We start from the raw sequence: 22,898 nt of genomic DNA on the forward strand, positions 1-22,898 counted from the left end.
CCCCCGGCCCCAGCCTGGTTCCTTCCCCTCCAAAAAACAGCATTTGGTCTGAAATGTCGTTCTCAGCAATGATTGCTTTTTTTGTTTTAAAATCTGAAATCAAGATGTGTTCCATCAGACATCCTCCCTAGAAAATCACCCAACATTCAGCACTTCCCCACGCTTCTCCCAGGTATCTTTGCTTTCCCCATCCCATCCAAACTGCTCTACTCAAACCACGAACCTTTCCAGGGGGATCTGAAAGCCTCCTCTTTCATTCTTCACAAAGCTGGGGAAGTGAAGCCCTGGATTACTATGTGGACTTGGCCTCCAGGCTGTGCCCCTCTGAGGGGGCTGGAAGTCGCAGATGACAAGGGAGAAACCAGCCAGAGGCTGCGGTGGCAGTTCTGTTCTGAGGCCTGCTTTATATCTAAAGGGAATTTACATACAGGAAGGGAGCAAGCTGCAAAGTTCAAAACACTGGGCTATTTATCCTGCCATTGCAACATCATCCAGAAAATTACAGTCATCAGCATCCTAGGCTTGTTTCACCAGCAAGACACACAAGAAATGTAACTTAACTGATTATCACCACACATCAGTCCAGAAAAAAAAAATTCAAAACACATGCACAGGGTTTGTTCTCTCAGGGAAGCTCTCTGGCATGCATTCCAGAAGGAACATGGAATTCAAGTTAGAGGCCTCCAAGTGAAATAACGAGAAGACACAACCATATATTTGTGGTTGGAACAGAAAAGGACCTATTTGGATGTGTCTCTTTCTCTCCCTGCCCGGAATGGTCAGCGATTGGAGACAGATGGTCTGCTAACCTTATCATTTAACAGAAAGGGAATCAAGTTGTTGAGACTGGCTTTCCTTCCAACCGGATACCTGAAGGGTGGAGCAGGCGCCCCCAGTTCTGTCCCAGCAACTTACTAGGACTTCCGAACAGGAAGGTGACACACGGCAGCAGAGGGAGGAGGGAGGTTGCTGGGCTGTGTGATGCTTCTGTTAACCATGCACAGACTCGAGGCTGTCCTGTGGCAACTATTCAACCACTTGATCTATTCTTCCTTCCTTGGTTCAGATAGTCCTCCTACTAGGAGGTTATCCGGCCTGGCCTGGCCCAGTTCCTCCCTGTGGGCGAAGTAGCCAGACTTGCCTGACACACTCAGCTGATGAATACAACCTAGAGGGCGCTAGAGTTCTCTGGGAGAACTCTAGAAGGTCAGATTGCTTCACTTGCCCTGGCGTTTTGTTCGGTCCAGAGAGCATTGCCCTGCAAACCTCCCGCAGCCAGAAAGGACAGAGCTTTGCTGTGAGTGATAATGGCTAGCTAACTGATCTCCACTCCCCAAGCAAGGGGTCTCACAAGTATGCCTTGGCGTGGGTAAAAGACAACCAACACCCTCGTGGAAATGGTTTGCCAAGATGTAAACATAAACGGAAGCAAAACCCTTTCCAGTGTGCGTGTCTGTTACTACTATAGAAAATTGCTCTTTGTTTCTGTTGCTGTTGAAAAATGGACTCTGCAAACACGGAGACATGACAGTTTGAAATAACTTACTGTTTAATTCAAAGCCTCACAAATGTCAACTTTTCCATCTGTTAGAGGGAATGGTTTGAAGTACGTTGTCTAAGAACTCAGCTACAGGGCACTCCTTCCTCTGTTAGTCTTGACTACCTAGATATTTCATTGATAACAAGACAATACCATTTTGTGTTACTCAGGATGCTACAGATTCCAGAAGAGACATGTGCACAGTTCAGGCTCCCCCCCACCTTTTTTTAACCTGTTGACTGATGTATGTAGCAATGTTTCCTTGGGGCATCCTCAAAACTCACAGAAACACCGGAAACCACGATTCCTACTATAGTGAGCAAGTGAAGAGATACATTTTTGTGGGAGGCGGTCACCAAGAGCATGTCTCTTCATGAAAACAGTAATCCCCCAAGGGAAAATGATGACACACGAGTTGATTCATGACAGCTATTATGGACAAGTGGTGGCTAAGCATCTATTTATGGAGCAGTTTCTATCATAATTATTATCATCCATATTTGTAGCTGTCAAAAGTGATATGCATAAAGATGGGAGTGATATGGTAGAAGACTAAGAAGTATACATTATCCGTAACAATGTAGTTAGGAGTTATTAAAACCCACATTACCCCATGCTTTATTATGAAGCTCCCACCACCGCCCCCTCCCTCCCCATGCCCAAATGATAGCCCCAATGTTCTATACACATTCTTTCCAGAAAGAGAAGGTGTTGATGTTAATTAGGGGAGACAATGGAAGAAGCCAGTGGGCACTCTTGGAAGAATGAAAATCTAGGAAAGAGCAAGCAGATAGGTTTGTGACAGGCAGAAACTACAGCCTCATTCCATCTTGGGAATGTTGCCAGGGACTGATTTCACACCATACAATGAACAACAAATAAAAAGTTTTTTTTAAAAAAAAAATCAAAAACCACTGTACCAGCCAGAACACACGTTAGAACCCTACATATTTGTCAGCGTTATGTTTAATTTTTGGGTAGCCCTGGCTGTCCTGGAACTGCTCTGTAGACCAGGCTGGCCTCGAACTCACAAACATCCTCTTGCCTCTGTCTCCCACATGCTGGGATTAAAGGTGTGCACCACTGCTGTCCTGCTGTTTAACTCTTAAGATATCTGGGAAAAGATGTTTGAGGAAGTTCCTATATGATCATAAAAAATGACACAATGGTCCGACTTGAAAAGGAAATTGGGGAACTCTTTAAACTGAAATACTACGTATGTGTGACCTAACACCAAGAGAACTGTGGTCTCACTAAAGGCCTTATGTATTACTGACATAGCTTTATGGCTAGGCATTTGCATTTCAAAAGGCCATTTATCATCTCAGACAAACTAAGTTAAATGAACTGGAGCATGTGGAGCCCATACTCTCTGCCTCCTCTGGCTTCACTTGCTCCAGGGTGACTGCCCTTGTTCAGGTTCACATCCTCGCAAAGCCTGGTCTTGGGCACCAGGCAGAGCCAGTCCTTGAAACATGCGTATGTAAGTTGGAACCAATACAGAGATGGTAATAGGGGTTCTTTTTTCACCTCTCAGTTTACAAAGAACCCACGGAAAAAAACACCCCTGGATATCTGACAGACACATCTGCCAAACCAAAGTGAGACCTAAAAGTTTTAATTGGCTCAGCACGAGTCTCTCCTGAAATGTTTTCCAACCTGACCCTGTAATTGCTCTAGCAAGAAGCTAGAGCAGTTGAGGCCACCCCTAAGGACAGCGTCCTACAAATCCTGCCCACAGATAGCAGAACAAAAGAAAGAAAGAAAGAAGATAACATGATATTAGTACTGGAGAAAGCCCTAGCAGGAACCGCTAGAGTATTGGCTGATGTCTTTTCGCGTACACTAACTTCCTTTTCATCTCAACCCTCCACAGTTTTTGTCACTTGCCCAAGCTCAGGAGTGACAGTGAATGCCCACGAGAGTACGTGATCACAGACTGGGCTCTGCTTGAGGCCTGCTGTCTGCAAGAATTTACATAATGTGCTCTCCACACCTTAATCCTGTCATCTGTAGCATGGGGCTGCTAACAGCTCCATCCCATCAACTGAAACGTAATGAAAATATAAAGAGTTTTGCACATGCCTCTTTCAAGGGGGACTTTCAAAAGGAAAATATGCCTGTTGGCTATACACACCCTCTATACACGTTACAGCGTCATATACAAGGCCTCACACAATCAAAATCCAAATAATACATGGGTATACTGTGGTTAAACCATTTGCACAGTATGAACCCCTTCATCTGGGCCCCAGATAGGCCTGGGTGGCAGAAATGCCATGATAACAGGCTAAAAGGAAGATTCTCCCAATTTTGTTCTCCAGTTTCCCCTTTCCCCATTGTCCCACCCACACAATGCTCCCAAAGATGTCATATCAAGGAACTGAATACCATGGTAACCGAGTAAATACAAATTTACCAAGTGTTTGAAGTAAAGGTTGCTCTTGACAGTCGAGATGCAGAGTAAGTGAAACATGAACCATAGGAGGTTTTAATCGGTCCATTGTTGGAATTGAAGTTATCGGCGTTGGAATAGAATGAACGCCTGTAGGGACCTGTTGATGGCGGGGTGGGTCCTGGAAGGTCAAGGAAGGCCTGCACATTCCCGATGTTTTCTAGGTCATCCTGGCTGCCCCTGGTCTCACATCTTTCCTCTGTCGGATCATCTTGGAGGAGCACATCTTTAGCGGCACTCAGTTCAGAAGACTGAGGGGTGTGCCATTATTGTGCACGAGGAAGTCATAAAGCTGTCGTTTAAGTCTAATAGCACTTATTCAAAGGTTCAGGAGAATTTCCAGACCAAGCTATTTTTTCTAAGGTCTAGCCATACTCTCCTGTCACTGAAATATAACCTGGGACAGGGTCTCATTGTAGCCAATACTGGCCTTGAATTTAGGGTTAGCTAAGGATAACTCTGAATTCCTGATTGTTGTGCTTGTACCTCCTAAATTCCGAGATTATAAACACGTATCATCATGTCTGGTGGTGGGGACCAAACACAAGTGTTCTTGAGTCATGACATCTGAAGATGAAAGAGGAAGGATGTACATGGGGTCGGGGATAGAAAAGACAACTATCTTTTCTCTTTTTCTCTTTTTTGTTTTATTCAGGCATCCAGCCAATGGCAGGTAGACACACTCCCCACCCAATCCACCCACTCATATGCCACCTCTGAAAACCCTCTCACAGATACACCCCAATTCTTTACACACCCCTTAATTCAGTGACAGTGATACCCACCATCAGAAATCAATCTGTTGTCAATCTAAAACCTACACCGAGCTCTTTAAATCATGCTTAACTTCCAAGTTATAGACAACAACAAGGTAATGACTGTACCTCATGAGATACACCCATCCTGTGTACAATCAAAAAAATGTAATAATCCCTTCTCCAAAAGAGATAACCTTTGCTCTTCCTGACAGTTCATGTCTTAAATAAAACACTAAGTCAGTATAGCTTAGGTTATGTACAAAAAGAGGATAAGGAGGAATGGAAACATTTGATCAACATACCTGCCATATAGTCACACAATGGTAGTCTTCATAAATAAAGTGAAGATTACGGGTGGCAGCGACAGCTCTTTCTGTGTAGCTGGTGCTTACAACTGCTTTCGATACAGTGTTCTATAATCTCCCTTTCCTCAGTAAACTTTAAACTGTGTTCATTGTTTTATTTTGTGAACCAGGAGGGAAAGATAACCTTCATTGCTGAAGGGGTCTGAGCCGTTCGTATTTCCTCCCGGACTGGGGTCTTGTAATTTCCCATTGACGATAATCTGGGAATAAGACACTGAGAGAGGCTCCTGGAAGGTGCTCCTGTACTTCAGATACACACTTTCTTGCTCTACTGGAGCACCCTTCCACGTTCCCCTTGGTGGGCCAGATCAGTCACCCCCTTCAATACTGTAGCCCCCTTCTTACCCTGTTGACTTGAGACATGAGGGCTCCAAATTGGCTAGCCAGCTGTTTTAACTCCTAGGTCAATGGAATTTTCATTTTGTCCCCTGGTGGAAACATTTTCCCTCTGGAACTAAAGAGATCCAGGCCAACAGCGCCTGACGTTACAGAAAGAGGAAGTAAACTTTTGCTAGTGAGGCAGTAGAGGAATAGTGAGCTGGGTTATTTCCATTTTCAACCCTTCTTTCCATGAACCCTAGCTACGGGAGAAACAGTGCCACACATTCACAGTGTCTGACTTACTGTTCCAGTGCTGTGAGCAGACACCATGGCCAAGGCCATGAGCATCAGGTGTGACACTGAGGCAGAAGCTGAGAGCTTTCCATTCTGACCTGCAGGCAGCAGGTGGAGAGAGAGAAAGATTGAGAGAAGGGGTGGAAAGAAAGGAGAGAGAAGAGAATGTGTGTGTGTGTAGCATGAGTTCTAGTAGGTCTTAAAAATAAAAGCCCGGAGTCAGATATTGGGGAAAATGCTAACAGATCAGAGAGATGAAGGAGCCAAACCACAGCCACCTTAGCTACTCAACTTCCCAGCTGAAAAGAGACTGAGCTCCTGTGTCTTCCTGCCTTATCACTTCCTCTCCCTGCCCAGCCATATCACTTCCTATCCACCCGTACAGACCTCCAGACCTCAATGGTTAGCTAGTGGCTAGCTCCACTCTCTGATCTTCAGGCAAACTTTATTTGTACAAACAAGATAACACCACAAGAGAGAGAGAGAGAACGAACTTGGGCCTGGTGTGGGTGTTTGAAGCCCTCCGCCAGTGACATACCTTCTTCAAACAGTTCCTAACTAGGGACCAAGCCTTCAAATGTAAGAGTCTATGGTTTTCAGTTCGCATGTGCATGCAGATGAGCTTTCTAAAGCTTTCACCACTGAGAATATGTCTCTTTACCACTGTCCTTTAGGCTATAGTGCTGTCGGCAATATATCCATATCTGTGGTTATATATGCACACATGACGGTATTAGTAACCTGATGAAGTTGCCCACAACACAGGCTTCACATCACGAATATGAAATTGCAATATAGCCCCGGTTTCACATGAAGCAATTAAAAACAAGATGTTTTATCCTGAGGCTTGGACATCTTTCTTAGCATATGATAGGCATATGCTGTAGTTCAGTGTTTTCAGAACTTTTCCTAGTGGGCTTTGATATTGGGTTTGCTGTTGTCCTCCCATCCTTTGTAGCCAATATTGGCAACACTCTTCACAAACCTAGGCAAGATGGGCACTACAATTTACCAAGCAAGAGTTCAAAAAGAAGAAAAAAGAAAAGAATTGCTTTGACGTTCTAATGAAGCTGTCTACCCATCCAGTCAAGATGTTTGACAACATCAGTGACAGTACAAATGCACATCCTCTCGCACCAGCCTCATGCCCCACACAGCACTGCCATGGTATAGAAAAGTGAAGACTAAAGTTCACAGGATGCCAGGACACAGTGCTGCTAGCCCCACCACCAGAAAGCTCCGAAAAGCTGCCGCTTCTTCATCCTTTCTAGGAAATGTTCACCAGTACTTCCAGAATTGCCTATCCTGTAGTTGCAGAAGGCACATCAGACTGCCCGTTTCTCAGTTTTGTTTTTCAAAGTTTTGAAACCCATCCTTAACTCTTAGGATTACCAATAAGCCTTGCTCACCTTGCCTCCGAGTCGGTTCAACAGGGAATTTAGGGGAATACACATGTTTACATTTTTCTCGCAATTTGAAGCGTGCAAAGAGTAGGATTGTCTTGTCAATCATTTTCTCCCACCTTCATATGCCTTGTACCAAGGGATGCTCAGTAAATACTGGAGGTGTCATGACTAAATCTCTCCTGAGCACACCTCAATTTCTTCTACTTATCTATAGTTCTCAGTTTTAAAATTCCAAGACCAATTTCGATGGGAATTATTCAGTATAGAAGAAGAGTTCATGGGGGTAAATTATTGTTATCATCTTTACATCAGCATAAGGTTTATTATAATCACCAGAATCTCCATGGTGAAACTTCATAGCCTAACTTCCTAAGAGCGCATCGTCATAACATCAGCGGTTTAAATATCTTGGGTTTTATTTCGTTTGATTCAGCTTTTTAAAATAGGTTGTCAGCACTTGGGAAGCAGAGGCAGGCCTCTGAATTCAAAGCCAGCCTGGTCTATGAAGTTCCAGGACAGCCAGAACTGGTACACAGAGAAACCCTAAAAAAAACAAAAAAAAAAAAAAAAAACAGGCAGCATAGGCTGAGGTCGCCTTGAGGACCTCCCATTTCTACAGGCACCACCCAACCACCCAATTCCTGAAAGATAAGCTTAATAACTGAAGGGCCAAACATGACAAACACAGTTTTTAAGTGACTCCTACTTGACGCTCCCCTCCCTCCTTCCTCCATCTCCCACCTCCTATTCTTGGAGATCATGGGTTTCCAGAAGTTGGAAAGGAACCTTATAAATTCTCTGGATGGTTATTTCTTTGCATCTTTCTTAAAAACAGCATTATAGAATTATAATTAACATTACAAATGGCCACAGCAACCTTCTGACAACATAATACTAACGGTATAACGATTTTTAAACCTTCATATTTTTCTTAGAGAAAAACATGATATGCAACAACACTTATAATCAGTTCTCTTTTTGTAAGACACGCCTTTATTCCCAGCACTCTGGAGGCAGAGGCAAGAGGATCTCTGTGAGTTTGAGGCTAGTCTGGTCTACGGTGTTCCAGGACAGGTTCCAAACTCCTTCTCGAAAAACCAAAACAACAAAAGATCATTGTTCAATCCCAGAAAACAGGAAGCAGAGGCAGGTGGATCTGGGCCAGCCAAGATGACTTAGTGAGACCCTGTCTCAACTTCTCCCTTCGAAATTCATTGTATATGTTAATATATTAATTGTATGCAGTCTTGTGTTTTCCCAATCCCTCCTACTGAATGCAACTCTTGTCTTTTTCTCCTTTTTTTTTTTATCTCTTTAAACTGTCTGATGAGAAGAGTGTTTTTTTGTTGTTGTTGTTGTTGTTTGTGGCTTGTATTGAGATTTCCTGTTTTAAACTTGTTTTGGTTCATTCTCTCAGTCAAGCCTTTTAGGATTACAGGTGTGTCCCTCCCCACCAGCTGCCCTGACTCCAAGGCTGCCTCACTCTGCCGGAAGTAAGCTCTTTCTTTAGAAAGCAGTCCTTTCTGATCTCCACAGGCTGCTTCCGTCTCTTTTGTCTCACAGAGAGCCTAGGTGAAGGCGTACTGCTGGACCCTCACAGAACACTGCCGCTCCTATCAATAATGGAGCAACTTCCCCTGCATGCATTGCCTGCTTTAGCACCGGACGTGCGAGAGGTGAATGCAGCTGATAGCTAGCGCACTGCATGCTTCTGTTTTCCTGTTGTACATTTCTAAGCTACTAAACTCAGGAAAGTTGGGGGGCTTATTTGAACAACAACACCAGTCTCAATTTTCATGGTATTTATAGAATCAGAGACAGATCATATTCGTGTCCAAAGGCCCTTCAGGAAGGAGGGGTTCTCTATAATAATAGTTGCTTGTAGAGGTCTTGTCTAATTTTTCTTCTTTATAAGATTTATTTTTAGTGTGTGAGTGTTTTGCCTGCATATATGCCTGTGAACCATGTCCATGCCTGGGGCCCAAGGAAGCCAGGTGTCAAATCTCCTAGAACTGGAGTTACAGATGGTTGTGAGCCACCATGTGGGTGCTGGACCTCAATCCCAAATCGTCTAGAAGAGCAGTCAGTTCCCCTAACCAGCCCCAGCTTGTCTGATTTCCCATGGAGTCACCTTCATTCCCAAAGCCTGCCTCCACCGTAGTCAGCTAGCACCAAAAGCTCTTAGGCGAGGCGCTAATATCCTTATTTAGGTGTTAGGAGTCGCTCTTCGGCACAATCTAAAGCCAGGGGCTTCATGGATGCTAAGAACGAATTGAAGTAGAAATGATGTGGTCCCTGCAGTAGCTTCTGCTGTAGTTTCTCCCATCTATTATAATGGTTAGCATTTTTTGAATGGCGTTTTAACAACCACCAGACGCTAGGCAGAACACTCTTTATGTAACTCCTCGCCCAGTGCCTATGACTGTGAAAAACTATTTACTGTTCTCACATCTCCAGTTTCTTAAGAGCGGCCACGTCAGAAGGTATCACTGTCTGATGCGACACGGAATGACAGAGTGAGAAGGGAAATCTAGGTGCTTCTGATGTTCAAGGCCCAGTTCTGAACCAGTCAATACTTACAGCCTAGTCAACACGCCACAAGTGCAAAACCAATTGGGAAAATAATAGTCAGGTTTGGTGGTGATGCTGGCGGTGTAGGTCTGTAATCCTGGTCCTCATGATAGGACGGGAGGGGTAAGGCAGAGGGACAGGACAGCCCAGGAATACTAGTGAGACCCTGACTCCACAGAAGGTAAGGAAGCACAAAGCCGTTGAACACATCTAACCTAGGGAACATCCTCGCTGAGTCCATGCTACTTTAAACAGACTCAACACCACCTTGTGCACAATGATGCATCATGGTAGCAACTTTTAGCCCATTAAATCCCTGCTCATGAAGACAGAGTACAAAGCAGCATTTCTCCTGCATGTTCTTTTGCTTTTAAGAGTTCCCTCTGTCCTGTTTTAAAGCAGTGACCAAGACATTAGAGGGTTTTATTTGTTGGTTCGTTTGGTTTTTTTTTTAAGTGGAGTTAAAAAAAATGTTCAATTTGGCCTTTATAAATCAGAGTCTATACCTGGCAGTGGTGGCGCACGCCTTTAATCTCAGCACTCAGGAAGCACAGGCAGGCAGATCTCTGTGAGTTCGAAGTCAGCCTGGTCTACAAGAGCTAGTTCCAGGACAGCCAGGACTTGTTATATAGAGAAGCTCTGTCTCAATATCCACCCCCGACCCCCATTGAAAAACAGAGACTCTCTGTAATCTGCACCCTTAGCTGACCAAAAGACAGTGTGTCGATAACTATTACTATTTTAAAATACATTTACAGTATTTTTCTACCTTTCTACCCACGTTTTCCCAATCTGTCTGATCTCTCAGGCTGAAAATACGGTTGCCGATTTCTTTGCAGAACTTCGCAGTGATGAGCTTAAAGGGACACCACAGGTTTCATCTTGCATTTTGGTCTTCTGTCCCCAGTTCCTTGGGTTTACCGACTGGCAAGCGTGCGTCTCAATTTGAGTTGTCCCTTCCCCAAACACCTGTGTGCTCATTCAAGCTACTATGGCCCCACTGGCATTGTTGAAGCAGTCACGGAGAGCGACCAGGCTTTCCTCACAGTTAACGCCTGCTTTGCTAACCTCAAGGGATGACTGGAAACGTGGACGAGATTAGGTGTGTGCACAGTTAGAGAACTCGAGGAGGTTACATAATTCAATGCCACAAGGACAATACAACCTAGCTGTGAGCACAAAATGTTCCTCAAAGAAACAAGACCCTCAGCGGTGGGAAGAACTGACGGCCATGCTTCTTCCTCTTCCTCTTCTCCTCCTTCTCCTCCTTCCACTCCTTTTCCTGCTCCTCCTCCTCCTTCTTTTTTTTTTCTTCTTCTTTTCTTTTTAGACAAGGTTTCTCTCTAGTCCTGGCTGTCCTAGTACTCACTTTGTAGACCAGGCTGGCCTCAAACTCAGAGATCTATCTGCTCTGCCTCCTGAGTGCTAGAATTAAAGGTGTGAGTCACCAAGCCTGACCCCAAATTTCTTTTCTAATTAGCTTGGTCATTTTGTTTTTTCGAGACCTGGTTTCTCTCACTATGTAGCTCAGAGTGGTCTTGAACCTTTTCCTTTGCCCCCCAAGTACTGAATTTATAGGCACGCCCATCATTCCTGGTCCTAAGTCTCCTTCAATTCTAAAAGCTGACAGATTTTGTAATCTTTGGCTTGAGTCAACCCTCTGGGGGTCACATATCAGATATCTTGCATATCAAATACTTACATCATTCCTAACAATAGAAAAATCACAGTTATACCTAAAAATTACATATAAAATTACAGTAGCAATGAAGTAATTTTATGGTTGGGAGTCACTAGATGAAGAACTATATACCAAAGGGCCACAGCATTAGGAAGGCTGAGAAGCACTGCTCTTGAGTAACAGAATTTATCAGATGAATCAGTCTATAGAGAGAGAAAGGAAATTTACTAGAATGACTTACATGCTGTAGGTCCAGCTAATCCAACAATGGCTAACTGTGTGAATGAAAAGTTCAGGAATCCCGTAGTTGCTCGACTCGCCCATAAGTCTGGATGTCTCAGTTGGTCACTAGAATCCAGAAGAAGTAGGCTCTAGTGCCAGTGAAGGAATGGACTTGCTGGTTGGGCATGGACCAAAGAGAGCAAGCTTCCTTCTGTTTTAGGCTTTCAGCAGGGGGTGGCCCAATTTAAGGACTTCCCATTCAAGGTCTGGATTAAGGTGTATCTTTCTCCAGCTCAAACAATCTTGATTAAAGGTGCGTCTTCCTGCCTCAAGATTTGGATTAGAATTGATGTTCCTACCTCAAATTTTGCAAAAATTTCTGGGATTAAAGGTGCATCCTTCCACTTTAAGCTTTGAGTTCTAGATGTAGTCAAGCTGACAACAAAGAATACCCATCTCACACAATTTCCTGACATAATTTTAGCAGTGAGAAAACCTCTTTTAAGACTATGAAAAAAGAAAAAACCTGGTTGGTGGTGGTGCACGCCTTTAATCCCAGCACTTGGGAAGTGAGGTTGGTGGATCTCTGTGAGTTTGAGGCCAGCCTGGTCTGGTCTACAGAGTGAGTTCCAGGATGGCCAAGGATACGCAGAGAAACTCTGTCTCTAAAAACCAAGAGTCTATGAAAAAGAAGTATTATACTAGCACATCAGAGACAGGAACACAGGCAAAAGGCAGAAGCAGGAAGATCTTCACAAGTTCAGGACAGCCTGGTTTACACAGTGAGTCCCAGAACAGTCAAATACAGGGTCAATGACATAGCCAGACCCTGTTTCAAGCAGATTGCTAGAGAGACAGAAAAGACTGAACATCAAAGCTCTTAGGTATAAAATGAGTAATTTGAATAAAATAGGTACGGGAGGGGGGTAGAGAAGGTCACTGATTTATAATTGTTCAACTTGTACGTTTTAAAAAGTAATTCAGTGGTTTTTTTATTAAATTTAATTTGTTTTGCATGTGTGTGCGGGCACATGGGCATGTCACAGTGTTACTGCAGAGCTCAGAGGACATCTTGAGGAGCTTCATTTTCTCCTTTCACCATGAGGGTCCAGGGCCTGGACCTCAGATTGGTGACAGGTACCTTTGATCCACTGAGCCACCTCACAGGTCATGATTAGAATGGTTTATTATTATTTTTTTTATGTGATTGTGCTAAAGTTGTGTCAAGAATAGACATGACACTTTCTAAAACTTTTAATGTTTTCCTGGTCAGTGATATATGGGAAGATACTTCCTCATGATGATCTAATGTAGCCGACATAACTGTTCCCTTAAGCTGTAAAGTTTGGGAGGCTGTGTCTGCTAAATGCTTCCTGGCTGTGTGTGTTCAATTTGCCATGAATTCATTGGGAGGGCTATAACTTCATTGTAAATAGAAGATCATCTGTGCTAGGTGAAAATATTTTCAGAGACTTTTGGGAACTAGAAAAGTCAGCCATTCAAAAATACTATTAGCATCTCTTCTACTCAGACAGCAGAAAGAACAAGTCATTTTCGTCGGGACAAAGAGAAAGACACATTTCTGAGCTCCCAGAGGCAGGAACAGATTTTCGCTCCATTTGAAAAGCCACAGAAGGCTGAGCCCTTAGTTTACTCAACCTGAGGGAACGTGAGGGGGCTCCTCTGTGATGAGCTAAATTGGGTCTGTAGTCACACATGCATTTGGCAGGGGGACAGGCAGGAGGCTGGGGATCTGACAAACTTTAATGCCAAGAGTAGCTCAGATGCTGCATGATCATGACACTCGGCGCCTTCCAGCACAGGAGTCTGAAAGGCCAATCACCATTCCCTGGAATGAATAACCCACCCTCAGCCTGGAACTCTCTAAATTGCCGTGGACTCCGCTGAAACAGAGCAAAATTCTTTCTTGTGTTCCCAGTCCTGCCTTTCAAATTCCACTGGTTTCTCCCCCTCCCTGCCCCCAACACGTTTTTTTGATAGTGTCTCACAGAGCACAGGCAGTTCTCAAACCCACAGTAGAGGTTAGGATAGCTTTGATCTTATTGCCTTCACTTCCCCAGTGCTACAAAAGTCATGGATACACTACAACATCTAGCACAGAATCCATCACTTTCTGTTAAGGATTCTGCAGATGGAAGAAAAATGTGTTCCAGAATTTCTGCAGTAGCCGAGACTAAACCAAAGAATGCAAGACAAAGCTTATAAAGAGTAACGTGGAAGAGGCTGGTCCAGCCCGAAGAAAACCCTAAATTCTGAGTTTACAGCCTCACCTTGTCAATGACTCGCTTCGCAGCTTAAAGATTAAAAGCAGTTAAAAGCCAAGACAAGAACTAAAGTGAGCTATTTTATCTAAATGAGCAGGCGATGTCTAGCGTTATCTCCAGCCTCAGGACTTTGGGGCCAGTGTGTGTGTATTTCCAGGAAGCTTATCAATCTTGCGTCTGGGGCCCTAGATAATAAGGTTCAATAAATGATGATGCTTTAAATGTCGGGGAAAACAAAAACCACTAAAGGTCCAGTAAGACACGAAATAGTAAAAGTATTAATAAAACAAAACATTCTGTTCTTTTAACCCACAGCAAATGCAAATGTGTAAAAAATGTCCTATAAAACCAGAATTCTTTCTGCAGAGAGAGCTAACACACACTGCCCACTAACAACATGTTACACCAATAACTTGGTTGCATTATCTCCTTAAACTCCCACGGAGCTCATGATCTATTATTACGGTTCCATTTTTGCTGGTGGAAGAAATGAAATCACCCAGGGGTTGGGGGTGGGGTGGGGTGGAATAAATCATTTGCAGGAAGCCACACAGGCAAAGTTCCCAGCACCTGTGGCAGACTCAGGAGGCCTTGTTCTCAAGTTCACCACACTAAGCCCAGCAAACTGTGCAGAACTGGGCAGCTTCCTGCTCCTCCAGGCATGACCCATGGAAAGAGCCATGGCTTGGGAAACAGAGTGCCTATGGCCACCGGTTTCTAGGTAGAGGTGTTATCTAAACATGGTCATTCATGCCTAAAACCCCAGCACTTGGAAGGCTGAGGTAGGAAGATTGCCAATAGTTTGGGTCAATCTAAAACCTTGCTTGGGTCACAGTGAAACCATGTACACCAGACAGACAGACACACACACACACACGCACACATGCACACATACACACACCACACCACACACACATGCACACACGCACACACTCAAAGATGCAGGCAATGGATGTTGGGCTCTATTTTGAAAAGTTTGGATATAGAAATAGACAGTGTAGGAGGCAGCATATGTATGGTCAAATGATCCTCTGGACTCCCGATGGGTTTTCTTCAATACAGCCTTCAAAATGGGACACATACCACCTTAGATTTTGGTGAAAGCTAATTATACATGCATTTGTCCAACACATGATTAATTGTGCCTGTGCCCTATGCAAAGGACTTTTAGGAGCGGAGTGTCCTGGGAATTACTCTAAGGAGCAGTGGGAGATGACTAAGGCCTTGGTTATTCTAACTTAAGAGGTCCGTTTTTCCTCTTCTCTCTTTTCAAGATGATGCTACGTTTTATTGTACTTGTCTTGTGAAAAACTGGGTTTGCAAGAAACCTTCCATTTTTCCGGGTAAAAAATTTTGATTGTGACTCATCGGGTTAATCAATCAAGAATATCAGCAGCTATTGTTATAGTGAGGTCACTGGTGGTCAAATTTCAACTTCTGAAAAGCCAAACAGTATGAATCAGTGTTGTTAGCAGAACTGATTGCACGGCTGAGCCGCTCCACCTTCACTGACAGGGTGTTGACAGGTCCCCAGTGTGTGGCGCTTGTACAGGAAGTCACATCCACATCTGCTGTGAACTCCAGAGTATCACAGCCAAGTCCTACTTGGAAATCAGTGCTCCACACTGCTACCCCCTACCTTCCTGTAAGTTTTACATTCTCCCCACCCCATCTTCTACAATGTTCCCTGTACTCTGAAGGGGATGGTAGAGTTATAGCTGGGCATCCAGCTATAACTTTGACCTGTTAGGAGTTTTCACAGTCTCTGCTAGCCACTGCCAGATAAAGACTCTCTGGTCAGAGCTGGTAGTGGTCACATTCTATGGGCACAAACATAAATACTTAGAAGGCAACTAGGTGCGCACATCATGTCCATTTAGAAGAAAAAGAAAAAGACCTGTAGAAACTTTCTCAAATGCCCTCACCAACCACAGGCTTTTGACTGGGTCTACAACACCAGAGGTGAATTTCCTCTTAGGGATCCGGCACCAAATCCAAATCAGAGAGTGGTTGGTTACCCCCATACCAAACCTAACACACTGTACCAGTAGGCTCACCTTGAACAAGGGGTCCACAGCTGAGTAAGACTTAATGAGACAACTCTGCCTCAGCAGCCTGCATAGCACCTTCTGGAATTCTGAGGGCTGGCCAGCAGGGAGGAAACTTCCAGTCCAGTTCCAGCTTGAACTTTCTCTGTCCTGGGACCAAGGCATGTGGCACTCTCATCAATAGGGTCTTACCATCTAGTTCTGGTGGGCAAATAACATCGTGGACAGTTGCCTGTGTTATTGTGGGCTCTGCACGGTCCTCCATGACTAGCAACTCCTCAGAGGGGGGCAACCCATGGCCAGCGCTGAGACAGGGACTGAGATTTGCATTTAATAATGAATGATGTTTTATCTACCCATAGTAACTCAATTCACTCTTTTGTAAAAGTTGACCATTTGGTTAGCTTACCAGGCATATTTCTTTATGGCTTTTTCACATTTTGTGGCTGTGGTTGACCCTCTTCATCCCACCTCATTCCCATCTCACTCCACTCCCCCATGAAACCTTTTCCACCCAAGTATCCCCCTCCACTTACACATCACTTTTATTCTGCAACACACACACACACACACACAACCACACAAATGCACACACACACGTACATACACACCACCGCACATATAAACACACATATACAATCACATACAGACACACAAACAGAAATGCACAGAACATTTGACTTGACTTCTGGGCAGGGGATGTCTTTAGTTATGATTTTGGGTCTTTATTTCAAAGAAATCTAGTTGTTCCTAATAGTGTATATCTATGACTCCATAGATTGAGAAACTAAAGCAGGAGAATTGCTTGGAGTTTGAGTCTAGCCTGGATTGCACAGCACAACTCTGTTTCAAAAGGTAAACAAACCAGGCCTTGGTAGCACACGCCTTTTGTTCCAGCATAGGCACGTGGATCTCTGTGAGGTTAAGGCTAGCCTAGTCTACAGAGTGAGTTCCAGGACAGCCAGACAACCAGGGATAAGCAAAGAAACCCAGTTTTAGAAAAAAAAGAAGGAGGAGAAGAAGAGGAGGAGGATGAAGAAGAAGAGAAAGAAAAAGAGAGAAAAAGAAAAAAGAAAAAGGTAAACAAACAACAAATGAACCAACAAAACTAAATCTAGACATTTTGACAAACATGGGTTGAGTAGCATCTTGTGATTAGCAGATGTGAAAAAATCCGGGAAGAGCATCTAGGAGCCGTTCTTCACTTCATCAGCCACTGCTCCTAGCTGAAGGGCTCTACCAGTGCCGCCCAGGACAGCGCTAGGAAGAGCACACCGTGACAGTGCAAGGATGCTCGTTCTGCATGGAAATCCCAACTTAAAGACTATTTCAGCACAACAGAGGGCCAACAACTTCAAACAAAGGTGTACCAAAAAGCAAACAGCTCAGGTTTCAGTCTAAAACGATAGCAGGAAGGAGCTTATATTTGTGTGGCCTGCTTGCTTATGTCTATATGAATGCAGGGAGTGCATGAGGGACTCTCAGCCCAGCAAAAAAGGGTGACCTTAAAAAGAGGCTGTTTCACTTTCTTCCTTTGTTTTTGGCCTCTCTCCTTCTCCCCTGACTCCTTCCTCTCTTCCTTTCTTCCTGGGATGGTTTGGTCTTACCATGTAGTCAGGCTGGTCTCAAACTTGTAGTGATTGATACTCCTGCCTGTTGGAACCTGCATGACTCCTTCCTCACACCCCATGTTAAGGAAGACTTACAAATCATAAATGGGAAAACAAGACTTAATTGGAAGTTTTGCGTCTCTGTCAACATCTGCACATGGCAGATGAGCATGCCTCTTTTCTGAATGCAAAGGACTCTGGGCGTGGAAATCTTCCTACCAGATTCTCAGAAATTCCTCGTTCTTTGTTTGTTTCAGAACAGGACTTCTCTATGTATCCCTGGCTGTCCGGGAACTTGTTCTGTACACTAAGTTGCCTCAGACACAGAGATCTGCCTACCTCTGCCTCCCAAGAGCTGGAATTAAAGATGTGCACCACCATGCCCTGCAAGAAACAACTTTTAACTACAATATTTAATGCCCTAGATCTGAGTCTACTTAAAAACCTATATTGCTGGGACGTGGTAGCTCATGCCTTTAATCCCAACACTGGGGAGGGAGAAAGGCAAGCAGATCTCTGTGTTTGAGGCCAGACTGGTCTACAGAGTGAGTTCCAGGACATCCAAGGATACACAGGGGAAACGCTGTCTTGATAAACAAACAAGCAAGATATAACCTACTTATGCATATTATCCTTGTGATGGCTTATCAACTTGACTACTTCAGGAATGAGCTACAATCCAGAAATGGAGGGCAAGCCTGTGAGATAATTTTCGCTTGATGTCCAGTAGATGGATCTACTTCTTCTCTGGACCTTTGAGGTAGGAAGACAGATGCCTTTCATTGGGATCTTGAGGCAAGAAGACACATGCCTTTAATCTGGACCACGTCTTCTGCTGGGAGCCTTTAGATGGAAAAAGGAAGCTTTTGTTCTTTGCCTGCCTGCTCTGGCCTTGCTAACAAGTCCATTCCTTGATTGGCATTAGAGCCTGCTTCTTGAGGATTCCAGCGACCACTGAAGACCAGCTAAGGCACCCAGCCTTGTGGACTGAGCAACTTCTCAATTCTTGGACTTCCCATTCATAGCTACCCATTGTTGGATTAGTTGGACCATAGCCTGTAAGTCATTTTCATCTTTCTATATATAGGGAGAGATTCATTCTATAAGTTCTGTTTCTCTAGAGAACCCTGACTAATATAGTACTCAAATTGGAAAAACAAAATCTAATTAATCTAACTAGAAGAAAGTAGGTGGATAAATAAATGTCACTAGGGATAGGGCTCTGTGTAAGAGCACTTGATTAATATACACAAATTCCTAAATTCAGTCCCTAGTACTGAGAGGGAGGGAGGGAGAGAAAGGGAGTAGGGGGGGAGGAAGAGAGAGAAAAGAAAATAGAAAGAGATAAAAGTCAACCATGGTATCTCATATCTGTAATCTCAGCATCCTGGAAGCAAAGGCAGGGGGATTTCTACCAACTGGAAGCTGGACTTTATATGGAGTTCAAAGCTGACCTGAGCTACAGAGTATTTTCATTCTCTCCTCTTTCTTTCTTTCTTTCTTTCTTTCTTTCTTTCTTTCTTTCTTTCTTTCTTTCCTTCTTTCTTTCTCTCTCTCTCTTTCTTTCTCTCTCTCTCTCTCTATCTCTCAAAATAAATAATCACAAAAATCGTAAAAATACATGTGCTTACAGCAAAACTTAAAGATATATGTGGCAGAGAGTCAGGGGAGACAGCTCAGTTGGTGATAAGGACACACTTTCAATCCCCAGGACTCATGCAAAGACTCACGTGTGGTGTCGATGCCCTTGTCACCCCACTGTTAGGGACTCAGAGACAGGTAGAGGGATTCCTGGGGCTTGCTGGTTACGCAGCCTAGCTTACTCAATGACCTCTAGGCCACAGAGAGCTTTTATCTGAACAAAAGTTGGTAATGTCTGAAAAATGACCCTGAATTTGTCCTCTGACCTCTGAAAACACCAAACACAGAGGCGGGTAGACACACATAAACACAGACGCATGCACACACAACTTACATGTGTGCATAAGTGTGTGTGTGTGTGTGTGTGTGTGTGTGTGTAGCAAAACTGACTAAATGAAACATTCATTGGACAATTCCACGATCATACATGAAGACTTCAATGCTCCTGTCTCAGTACATACATGAATAAGTACATAAAAAGACACAATCCCGCTAGACATGGCTCCTATTGTTGTTAGGAAGGAGATGCAATGGGACCCCATAGTCACATACAAGTTTTCAAAGTTAGTAGATATTATAGGCTTCTATTTTTATTTCTCTAAAGTTAATTTTTGCGACAGAATTTTACCCCGTAGACCCCAGGCTGGGCTCTCACTCACAATCCCTCTGCCTCAGCCATGCTTTGCATTTGGAGTTCTTATGCTTTAATTTCTCTGCCTCCTAAAAGTGCCCAAGGTCTTCCTGCCTGTCCCAGATCAAGTCCCCTCTCCTTCCATTCCCTTCCCGTCACATCGGGTCATTCAGGCTAAGGCTTCCTTCTGCTTTCTTCCTTCACGCTATGAGCTGGTGATCTCAGCAGTCTCCGCCAGCAGATGGCTTGTTTATTGCTTTGTTGTTCAGCTAATGGACTGAAATGATGACATAAATGGGCCATGGCACTTTCGTGTTTTCTCATCTTTCCTCAAAAGACGCACATAATACAAAACAGAAAAAAAAAATGATAGATAAAATTGGTTAAGTGTAGATTGTCAGCTTGGTCTTTCAAAGAGAAGAAACCCATCGAGAGAGCTTTTTCACCCCCACCCCCACCCCAAGTCCCTCGCTGCAGCTCATAGACACAGTCTTTGACTGTTTTAGGAAGAAAAGATTAAAGCATGCAGTTAGCCCCGCTACTCCTCAAAGGACAGCTGGCTCTCTCCAGGAAGTGGAGCGTAGGAGCTGGCACTGGGCTCTGCCCTGCTCCCAGCCTTTGGCTGTTCCCACCTTGGGTTGTGGATAGTATCAGACAACCATGCTAGTCTGTTGCCTCCTTTCCAGTATCCTGGGGTTCGATGGCCCCTCCTACTTCACAGGCCTGCTGCAGGCACTAAATTAAATGCTCGTGAACACACTTCATAAATGTGTGAGGCGCAACATAAATATTAAGGATCAGCATGGGTTTTCTGTTTCATTAGACCCTACTTAATTAGAAAAGGCGAGGGCCTTTGCGCTCTCTCAGCTGTTTTAGCCCCTTTGGGCTTCAGCCCCGCCCCCTTTCCTTTCCAGCATCTATCTACCCAGAGCGGTTCAGCCTATGGCTCACAGAAACAAGTCTTTCTGCTCCTTGAACACACTTTACCCTCTGTCTGATTTCTTTTCAGTCCTACACCTGAACCTAGGCCTGATACATGCTAGTTAAGGCCTTTACCATAGAGCTTAAATCCCGGGCCAAATCCAAGGCCTCTTTTGTTTTGCTTAGTTTCAGTTCTATTGGTGGTGGTGGGGAGAAAAGCTAGGCCTTCTGCAGGCTAGGTCCTCGCTCTACCTGTGAGTTCTGTGCCCTGCTGATCTTGTATAAGCTGAGGCATAGTGGCTCATCAAACAGAGCCATGTTCGTCTTATTCTTACAGAATTCAGATCATTGAATCATAACAGGCACAGTCATGGCCTGTTATGCCACAATAAATTTAATAATAAATGATTTAATTTTGGCTCTTTGAATACCTTTTCCTTCCTATATATCCCACGTTGGCCTTGATCCTCCTGACTCAGCCTCCTGAGTAGTGAGATTAGAAACAGGAGCCATCATGTCTACTAAGAAATCTGAGGTAATGTACTTGCCAGTGTTACTCCACCGTCCTCCCCATCACTCTAGGAAACAGACCCATGCTTCAGTTCCCCAGCACGGGGATATATTTTGCAATCCACAAAGCTATACCAGATGGTGTATGTACCTCAGACACCAAAGTAGAGGAACATAATGAAAGGATGCTTATGAGAATAAAATTGATAGCGAACCGTATTTATATGAGAGGCTAGGCACAACCATGCAATTAAACAATACAGAATGCACCTAGCACATCCCGGGATCTGGGTACATGGAGCTAATAATACCTGATTCATCATTAGTCCAGAAGGCTCTTGGATCCGGCTTCGTCAGGATGTTGGTGTGACTGCATGATTCTTTCACCTTGAAAACATGAGGGGAAGAGAACTGACGTGAAAATCCGGTCACCACATCATTGGTCCCAGGCATATTGTCTGTAGTGGGGATTCCAGAGTTAATGTAGTAATAGGAGCGGCGAGGCTGCGTCCCCAGCACCCCGGCTGCCTACATGGCTAGCTTATGCCCCGAAATAATTACACAGACACTGTATTCTTTTAATCACTTCTTGGCCCATTTCTATCTAGCCTCTTCTAGGCTAATTCTCACATATTAATTTAGCCCATTTCTAATCATCTATGTAGCACCGGTCTTACCGGGAAGATTCTAGCCTACGTCCATCCTGGGTCAGAGCTTCATCGCGTGTGTCTGCCTGGGAGAGGGGAGGATGGTGTCTCTGAGCTCACTTCCTCTTCCTCCCAGCATGTTCTTTTTACTCCTCCCACCTATGTTTTAACCTATCAGGGCAAGCAGCTTCTTTATTTAATTAACCAATGACCTTCCTCCATCAAGTTAAGGCTTGTACATGCAGCGTACTGTGTCCTTGCTGGGGTGTTTCGGACTCTGCCAATTGTAGCACTGAAGTACCATATATGGGAAGCCCTTTAGTATTATGTGAATTGGGATTGTTGGTCACCAGGCCTAGGGTAGTTTTGCCATCAGGCGGATAGCTTGATAAGCACCTGGGGCTGGAGCTGAACTTTCCCTCTCCCTCTGTCAGTACTATGTACAATGCACAGAGGATACAGTGCAAAGGACCATAATGATGACTTGATGGCTGGTTTAGAGCTGCACATAGGAGAAATTATCATTTGAGTAAATACTGGGTGTGAAAATGCATATTAATGAAGAGAACTTCAAAAGGAGTTCTTCTAACCTGGCATGGTGGCACATGCCTTTCATGGAAGCATTTAGGAGGCAGAGGTAGGAGGATCTCTGTGACTTTAAGAGCAGCCTGGTCTATGTAGTGAGTTTCAGGCTGGTTAGGAGTACATGGTGAGACACCATCTTTAAAAATAATAAATAGTAAACCAAAGGAGGATGAAAGAATTCTTCTTTTATGATTTGTGTAGTCTGAGCTTAGCTGTCAACTTGTTTAGAATCACCTAGGAGAGGCATCTCTGAGCACACCTGTGAGGGGATATCTTGATTAGTTCACTGAAGTGGGAAGACCTACCCATTGTGGGCGGCACCATTCCCAAGGCTGGGATCCCGGACTTCAGAAAATGCAGAAGTGAGCTGAGGGCAGGGATTTTTTGTCTCAGCTTCTGGACTGGAT

The 22,898-nt window shown here is 44.2% G+C and overlaps 1 protein-coding gene across 1 annotated transcript in view; it reads right to left on the bottom strand.

The window, feature by feature from the left end:
* The window catches only part of Sgk1 (serum/glucocorticoid regulated kinase 1), a 116,448-nt gene that overhangs the window by 7,260 nt on the left and 86,290 nt on the right, over positions 1-22,898 (bottom strand). Inside the window, exon 3 of the mRNA XM_005360942.2 lies at positions 21,571-21,646. Coding sequence (XP_005360999.1) covers positions 21,571-21,646 — 76 coding nt within the window. The remainder of the gene's footprint in view (positions 1-21,570; positions 21,647-22,898) is intronic.

Source organism: Microtus ochrogaster, linkage group LG4 (assembly GCF_000317375.1).
Source record: "Microtus ochrogaster isolate Prairie Vole_2 linkage group LG4, MicOch1.0, whole genome shotgun sequence".
NCBI classification, from domain to species: Eukaryota; Metazoa; Chordata; class Mammalia; order Rodentia; family Cricetidae; genus Microtus; species Microtus ochrogaster.